Source organism: Sinocyclocheilus anshuiensis, unplaced genomic scaffold, assembly GCF_001515605.1.
Source record: "Sinocyclocheilus anshuiensis isolate Anshui unplaced genomic scaffold, SAMN03320099.WGS_v1.1 scaffold954, whole genome shotgun sequence".
In the NCBI taxonomy this organism is placed as follows: Eukaryota; Metazoa; Chordata; class Actinopteri; order Cypriniformes; family Cyprinidae; genus Sinocyclocheilus; species Sinocyclocheilus anshuiensis.
This window is the reverse complement of record NW_015536527.1, coordinates 230,191-239,447: the sequence shown is the minus strand read 5'-3', so window position 1 is coordinate 239,447 and position 9,257 is coordinate 230,191. Positions and strand designations below refer to the sequence as shown.

Below are 9,257 nucleotides of genomic sequence, written 5' to 3'. Positions count from 1 at the left end.
TGAATGATATTTATTATACCTTCATAGATAAATAGAACAACCTATTATCTGCCGACTGCACTATCAGGCAATATGTATGTTTGTAGTAAAAAAACAAAAACAAAGGAAAGAATAAGAGTACTAATGAATCTGTTGATTATCATGATAACACTGATAAGAATATTTGATCATTCTTTTAACATCACCTTTACATATCGGTGGTCTTGTTTGTGCTTTGATATGAAGTTCGCGACATTAACAAATACGTCTCTGCAAGTACAGAATTCAAATAAACAGTAAGCTGTTAAATGCACAGTTAAGTTTTCATTAACATAAATGAAATAAAGACAGAAGAGTAACAGTTTCACACGAACAAACACACGTACATACATGCACACATATGTGCGCACAACTACAACAGTCTGCGGTTATGACAGGTGTGCTGTACGAGTGATCGGTCTGGTCCACCCAGCAGTACAAACTATTTGTTTTGTTACATTCCTGATCCTGGAAACACTTTCGTCCAGAAACAGACCAGCAACACCGCGCAAATGATGAAAAATCCGTCACAAACATTCATGTCCAGTCACACCTTCATGCACACATAAACAATCATGTATTCATATATTAGCCCTAAAAAATTTGGACACTTTAAGTGACACTTACAAATGCCTGAGGGCCTGTTTACACCTGGTCACTTCATGTGTTTTCTCTGATCAGACATCATTCAGATTTTTAAAAACATATACACTTGGCCACATAAATGTTGTCTTTGCGAAATGGATTTAAAGTTCACATCAACGAAAGCAACAGATATGTCCTGCATTTAATTAATTATCAGCTAATTTCAAGATCAAAGACCGCAATAGGAGAGAGCGCGGCATGAGCACTGGAAAGATAAATGAGTCTCACTATTTTTAATGAAGATGATTGAGTTGAGCCTCCGCGTCTTACTTTCAGTTTCATTTACGGCAGTTTGCGCGTCGGCTTACTGAAGAGATACTCAGCTACTCATCCGTGGTGATGCCCGTTGCATTAGCTTTGTCAAATCTGACTATAAATGTCATATAGCCTATAACATGCTCTCACACGTTTATTATTTTAACATTTTGGGAGGAGTCAAATTTACATGTCAGTCGTTACTAAAGTTTTAAAAATGTCAATTTCCCGCTAACATGTGAGCACCGTTGAGCGGATTCTTAAATGCGGCTGATTGGCCATTGTGTTCACATGCTCAACATATACAGTATGACTGTGATTGGCTACAATGATCATCGCTTCATGCTCTTCACCGAGCGCTCACACAGAAGCACACGGGAGCGTTTGAAAGCCGCATCTATCAGCGGATCCGTCTATGTGTAGATAGCCAATCACAGTCATATCTGTTGAACGCACAAACACAATGACCAATCAGATGTCATGTTTAATAATCCGCTCAACAGTGCTCAAATGTTAGTGGGAAATGGATGTTTTTAAAATTTCAGTACCGACTGATATCGCGGTCGGTACTGTGGACAACCAGATGCATTTACACTTGTTTAGCTTCGTCTGGAATGTGGCCCAGACCACCTCCTGAAGTGGTTTGAGCGATCAGATTTAAATCCATCTCGAAAGCGTTTCGGAGGGCATTTACACCTGGTCTTTTCAAGATAATGCAAGAAAACACATGAAGTGACCAGGTGTAAACAGGCCGTGAATGTCATTTTGTCAGTCACAAAATATCAAATAAAGTGACAAAACATTTGACAAAAAATTATTTGTTGCAGTAGTCTTAAAAATGAAAAACAGACGTCATAGATCCACTAAAAATCACCAAAACAATTCTGCAGCATTTTTGATGTGCAATCTAATGCAACAACTTTTGACACATTTGAAAGAATACTTTAAGTGTCCAAATATCTTTTGGGGCCACTGTATACTTTTGGGGACTTCCCATTCCCATTTATTGTTTGTCAGATATGCTAATTATACAACAGACTAATCCTAAACTTAAAATAAACCTTTTGGGCATTTTTAGATATGAATTTATACATTGTTTAGTTTCATTTTGAATCGTTGTTTCCTTGTAGAGAGGCTCTCACAAGGTGCTTTTGTTAGTTTGCTGTTCTTCTGGGGTCACTGAGAAACTTCATCCCCACAAGAACGGCAAAACCTGCGCACGCACACATATACACACAAAAACAAACTTTACACCATCTCCCAACACTTGTATATAATTGAGGCAAACTTGGCGAGAGTAATAATGAAATCTAAATAAACCTAAAAACATGCACAGAACGACCAGCATGCATTTACAAGATGAGACCTGTAACACAATGTCATGTGGGACCTGAACCCTCCAGCACCCCGAAATCCCCCTTTGACGTTTGTAATGGTCACCTTTGTTCGGGAAGTTACATTCTCGTGAGATACACTGAGGCTGAATAGATCCAGCAGATAGGACTAATGAGGCTACATACAGTGAATAAGCGCTATATTTATCTACTGACCTACGTAAGCCACTGGTCTTAAGACAGGTTAGAGCCGTCACTATGTACATAAAAGGCATCAGGGTCCAGCTGCGGAAAGCTATTCGATGTCCAAGTCACGTAATGTGTAATTTCTTAGGCTTCAAGGAGTTTCGATTTTGAGGCAGTATTTCCTTGAAATGTTAAAAAAAATCAAAGGTTTTCCATGGAACGTGTTAGTGAAAATATACTTTGTTGATCGGGTACCATTCCTCCGATGTCTGGATATATCTCAAGACATGGTGGTTTTCCAGTGTGTGGCAGATCCAGAAGGTTGTTCTGTAATGTCCGGTTGTGAATGGGGTCCGTACTGATGTGGTCAGCTTTGGTTGTTCTCTGTCAGACAGGCCGCTCTTGTTTTACGCTCAACAGGTGAAGTCTTCGAAGTTGCCCTGGCCAGGATGGTGAGGTAGCATGTTGGCTGGGTAGGTTGATGGGGTACGAAGGTTTTCACAGGGTGCCTGAGGAAATATAGACAATCAGAAACTGCACAGTGTAAAATGAATACTGCCTACAATTAGGCTAAAAAGTAGCATGTCAAACATTACACAGTATGAAGCAATAACTATTTCAAACAACATTTTGTGCATGTGAACTCAGCGAGTGGCATTCAGTTATCATCCCTGAGAATACAATTTTGTGTAAAAATGACTGAACGTTTGTCTAGTCTAATCAAATAATAACTCAAGATGATGCTAAAAAACAGCTGATATAACTACTATTTCTGGCAATGGAAGGTCAAGCTGAGCATGTTGCATTGTGGAATACAGCATCTCATGCAGTATTCTCTGTTGTATCAGCATATAATATAGTTGGTCTTCCAGTTAAAAAACTGCACACTAACTGAATACTGCAGACAGAGTATGAGTAGTATGACAGTATACTATTCTGAACATAGTCTTTAATGTCTGTAAGAATGAGTTTATCAGCCAGCACAGATACTGGTATGATAGTTACTGACGTGACGCTTCACATCGTCCAGGCTGAGAACGGCTCCTCGTTCGTTGTTGTTGCTCCGCTGGTGTTTCTTCTTGGCACAATGACACAGTTTGTACTTGATCACCTTTGAAGAAAGAAAACAAGCCCACGCATAAAACCTGCTGTTCAGTTCACGCTATGGATGGTCATGTGGAGAGCTTTTTTGAAGATTTTAATCTAGGAAATTGTGCTTAAACATCTGAAGCAAATCAGAAAAGCAACAAAAAGGAAACGGAAATGCATTTGATAGTGGATTAATTTCTATGAAATACAAATGTGAAGAAAACATCAATTGTGAGATTAGAATGGCAGACATGGATGCATGGAACTGAAATCTAGGGGGTTTGTAGATGTAAAACTAGCCAAGTTCTATTTGCATCTTGGTTCCCAAGTAAAGCACACATTCAGAAAATTTCCAGGAATTCGAAATTTTCTTGTGTCCCCAAACGCTGCTTTTCTAGAGATTGACAGAAACAATATAAAGTACTAGATCTGAACTCGAAACTGGGGCATTTCCCCCAATTCCCGTGTGGGCCTCCTGACACACAGAACAACATGATGGATGGATGATGTATTGTTTGTTATTGGCTTTCAGCTGTCATGTTCCAGAAGTCAGTTTAAACCAGCCAGATTACGCAAACACAAGTCCTGGATCTGACAGTATTCGTGTCTCATTTCCTGCAAATGACACCAGCTTCCACCTGCCATATCTGACAGCCTGTCTTCCATCTGTGTCCTAATGTCACGGGCGATACTCTGAGCCTGCTGTTGAGTCTGAACCAGACTCTAGAGACTTTTCACGTGGAAAGTCAATTCATCAAAATTGGTGCATGGCTAGATTTATTTATTTATTTATTTTTCAAAAGAACTGGTTTGGGTATAGAACCCTAAAATGAAAGCATTATTTTGGGAAGATAAATAACTAAAAATGGCTAAATAAACTGTTGGGGCATGTTCCTCATGCAAAACTTAAAAAGACTTGCCCAGGCCTTGGTCACTACCTTCAAGTTCTACAAGGTTTGTACATACCCGTACTGGGTGCTCTCTCTCTCTCTCTCTCTCTCTCTCTCTCTCTCTCTCTCTCTCTCTCTGGCCACAAAACATCCCATTTGTCCATTGGGAATGATGAGACTCATAACTCATAAATGCAATCATTTTGACAAGGATGCAGAAACTCATTTAATAAACCAGCACCGAACATTCTGCTAAACATCTTCTTTTGCATTCTACTGAAAAAAAAAAAAAAGAGTCATACAGGTTTTGAAATGACATTTGGGCTTCTCTTTCAGCAGAAACACTTTAAATGCTTATTTTGCTTGTTTTGAAAGCTTTTGTTTTCCAAAGGCTCACATGAGTCTGTTGAGCAGAGGTGCAAGTGAGCACTTCCTGTAAAAGATCACGTGATCTGTTATCAATCACTGCCATACAGAGATACCCAAGGAGCATCCGAGAGAACAGACAAGAAAAATAGCTCTCCTGGCATCGCTCCCCTGTTTTTAAAGTCATATGTTTTAATGCATAGTTGGATTGGGTGTTTGGCAATATAACATTAAGCAAACTCATGAGTATTGTGATGATTTATAACTTGCAGCGCAGAGGTATTTTTCTATATTTTCAACATTTTAAATCAATTTGAAAAAAGGGGCCATATGGTCAAATACATAAAGATATATATACTGAAAATTGTCAAAAGGGGGAATAATATTGCAATACTTTTTACACAGCTTCGCCCACCCAAGTGTGTAATACTTCTGCAGACTAGACCAATGGTTATCAGTCATATTCAACAATATTCTTAGCAGAAATTACGTTGATTAAGATGCTAATGACAGAGTGTGCGCATACACACCGAAATTATGTCTTCATAATGCCTGAAGCACTGCATCTGCCAACAACATTGAGTCCTCGGCTTGCTTTGAATAAGATTCTAGTAGGTTGCTTCTGCTTGCTTGCCTGCTGGATTGCCTATTATCACATCCGATGACAATTTTCTCAATCATAAGACAATTCCACCCTTCGCCTTCAGGTATTGATATCTTGAAAGCAATCACATCCTGAGCCAAGGCTTGAAAAGTAATAATATATTTACACTCCATTCAGATGCTGAGTGTGGCAAAGGGTTCCAAGTGGAAGAAAGCTCCAACGTTAAGAGACCACAGCTTTTGTGAAGGTCATACAAACACAATTACAGGGGAAAGGAGAATATGTGCCATTCTGAGTGACAGAAATTTCCACAGCTGTCGAGTTTCAAGGTAATTATCTCTGAAGTGTCTTTAATACACTGAGAAAAGAAAACAGGTGCCGGTTTGGATTTGAATCATGGAGGTCTTACCTCATACAGGTAGTCAAAGAGCTCCAGGATGGTTAAGATACTGGCCCCGATGAACAGCCCCATCTGTCCGCCAATGTCACCTGAAATAGTTTATTTCAGTAATTAGCCTCATGAACAGACAAACAAGCTTTGCAACATATCGTGCATAAATGGATTGTAAAATTACAAGCTGCTGTTAGTAATTTTTTTTTTGTTCAACAACTTTATGGTCTTTGTGTTCTCAGTTTTATAGTCACTAAGTTAGTTTGACTTTCTAAAAAGTGAAACACTGTGACTTCTTTTGAAAAAGCTATTAATGAAGCTATTATTTTACAGGGTGGCCACAGTGAAAGAACACCTGGAAATATCAAAGGATAAAATAATTTCAAGGCTTGTGAATTCATCTCGACATCTCGGCAATCACCGCTCACCAAGAAGGCCGGCTAACTCGTAGGCTTTCTTCTGCTCTATAGTCTCGAAGTTCAGGGCCTCAAAGAAGATGTCCAGCACCAGGATGTTTTCTCTAAAGAGCAGAACAGAAGGGAAAGGTGAGGACCCCCCCAAATGCATTTACTTCCACAAGCCTTCCCATCTTTTGCACCATCCTCCAAGCATCGATCCACAATCTCTGCCAGTTTCACAGCATTTTATTCTCTAATCTTCCACTGCTGTAAGCAGATGGTTGGAGTTGATCCAGCAGAGACCTCAGGCCATTTTAGACACAGCTGGAGTTGATTCTAAGCGTATGTGTTACATTTTTGCACATCAAGTAGTGGCACTTTACACTTTATATCATATTGCTATAATTTACTCAACTTCTTTAAAAAAATTAATTGAGTTTTTATTAAGAACATTCCTACACATTCACTGCAGATGGTGTGAAAGTTACATTTTTTTGGTCCCCTCTGAATACATATTAAATGTTTAATTAAGCTACAGGCGACAGCTGCAGTTATTTAGTGTTTGCCCAAGCTTTTCAGCTACCTAGAAGCCAAAAACACTAAAAAGGTTAGCCTTAATGGTTCTTTCGCAGCAGGTTTATCGAAGGATGGTAATGAGGTGCTACTTTAAAACCAAGTATTAAAAAAAACCACCATCTTCCTCCTTTAAAACCTAGACATTACATCATCTGGGTTTAAAACATAAGTATTTCTGCTTTAGATTAATACATAACCCTGTTACTGTCAAAGATGAGGGTTAAGGTTAGTAGATGATGGCAGATTTAAGATTACATATGATTCATTTCCTAAATACAAGAAACCATGGCAGAGATCTGATTTTGAGGCTTTTCACTGGATAGTCATCAATATCTTTGGGAACAAGCAGAAAACTAAATAGAGGCATTCAGCCATTGCGTTTAGAAGATTAAATTCTCCCAAGTTCTTCAGTAACTTCTCTTTTCCTGTTCTGAATGTAAAATACTGCAAATAATTTACAATTGTTCCACCTGACTTCTCTTTTCATTTTCTAAATGCAAAATACTGCAAATAATAGTTCTTCTCCATTTAGTTCATGCAAATATAAGAAAATGGTTTCATGAAATTTTGATTGTCACTGTTTTGTGCTTTTAGGCTGCCGTAATAATTTCACAAATTAAAGTTTAGGTCAACATGGAATGGCACAACCAATTTCACTGAAGTAATAGTTAACACCTCAGCTGAAAAGAAGAGTCATTTTATTTTGATAAAGTTAGGAACATAGCATAATTATTAGTCACGTTGATATTCTGACATTTTTTTTTCCAAGCACATATTACCAATTCCAAACCACATCACTCGTAATAGCTACTATTAATTTTGCATTTAATCATTTATAAGTGATATATAATTGTCCATAAATGCTGGAAGTGAAAAAACTCCTTATATTCGGGTGTGCAAAATTATTAGGCAGATTTTCTTTTACAGATAAAATGAGCCAAAAAAGAGATTTCACTTCTGGTGCTGGAGACTAAATGGTTCCTGATGGTTTCACACCTAATTCTTATGCTGTTAACGTGCCTTTTCTTCTCCACCTGTTTTTTTCTGACCGTGCTGACCCAATGAGCATTTCACTGTCCAATGGTCATGCCATAACTTTGCAAATTGTATAACGTTTGCAAATTGTGACTATTTTTTATTTTAGGTGTCTGCACAAACTTGTTAAGATTCAGTTGCACAATGTGAGATTAGCAAAACTGTTCAGTGTTTTGGTTTACAGAGATTTCTGATTTACAGAGATATCTAGTGCAACGTGACAGAATTATAAACCAACAAATGTCTCGATTTTGTAATCAGCACCAGAGACAAGCAACATTTAAGTTATGGGTGCTCCGATCAGGATTTTTGAGGCCGATCACCGATCGCCGATCACAGAAAGCAGTATCTGCCGATACCGATCACCGATACCGATCTTTTTAAAGCCTTCTTTTTATCATTTATAACTATATATAGTGATACTCCAATCTGGATTTTTAGACATTTATTCAGGGCCTGAATTTCATTTTTGAAAACGGGGGGAATTCCCCTCTTAGTTGACTCTTGTGAGAGGGGAAGCAGCTTTCACACAGGAGTCCGCTACTGAATCATGGCTGTTTACCACAAAATGTATCCATTATTTTGATTTCAAATATAAACATTGTCACTGAAAATGCTTTTTCAGCATTGCAATTCTTTTTTTACACAGTACAGTAATACAATTTTTAACAGACATTTTTAAACACAATAAATATAGTTTTTTATTTTATAATGCCGTCTTATTGCTCTTCTTTGTAGTAGGTGCATTTTAGAAATGTTTTCCCAATTAATCAGTTTACACGCGCGTGACTTGTATTAACAAATTTGGTCCATTTAGAAACTTTGCCATGTGAAAGTGAACCACACCAAGAATAAAAAGCAACATTGTAATAATTTTAATCCCTGTTTCGGAACAAAGCAATCGATCTACAGGTGTGAAAGCACCCAAACTACTTTTCTTACGTTATCACAAACTTACCATTGACAAAAAAGGAATTTCTTAATTATTAAATAGAATTAAATTTCTATTTAAATCTTTATTACAAGCAATCCTGCCATTCATAAAGAACTTTTCTACCTCCACGAGTGGCATCTATTATTGCCTTGTTATTTACTGCAAAAATGCGCTGTTACTTTAATTCAGCGCTTGCAGCGCAGCAATAGACTTGGTGTGGAAGCGATCTCTGCACTGCCGCAGACGCACTGCCGGACCGCAACCGTGTGCAGTGAACGCTTTCATCCGTTAACATGAGCATGGAAAAAATACGTAACGCTAGTGCTGGGCGGTATGACCAAAAATTTATATCACGGTATTTTTCAAAATTATGCCGGTTTCATGGTACATGACGGTATTTTTTTTTCATGCATGACCGGGTGTTAGGGCTGGGCGATATGGCCAAAAAAATTATCACAATATTTTTTCCCATATCAGTCGATATCGATAATTATCACGATAAATGTCAAATCTTTATTTCTTTCAAGTTTAAAGCC

The 9,257-nt window shown here is 38.0% G+C and overlaps 1 protein-coding gene across 1 annotated transcript in view; it reads right to left on the bottom strand.

Moving 5' to 3' along the window:
- Positions 1-1,745: 1,745 nt before the first annotated feature.
- Positions 1,746-9,257, bottom strand: part of LOC107694416 (acid-sensing ion channel 1) — a 48,064-nt gene continuing 40,552 nt past the window's right edge. The window contains exons 7-10 of the mRNA XM_016494107.1: positions 6,207-6,298; positions 5,797-5,876; positions 3,448-3,549; positions 1,746-2,947 (exon numbers count right to left, since the gene is read on the bottom strand). Of these exons, the coding sequence (XP_016349593.1) occupies positions 2,852-2,947; positions 3,448-3,549; positions 5,797-5,876; positions 6,207-6,298 (370 nt within the window). The 3' untranslated portion in view covers positions 1,746-2,851. The remainder of the gene's footprint in view (positions 2,948-3,447; positions 3,550-5,796; positions 5,877-6,206; positions 6,299-9,257) is intronic.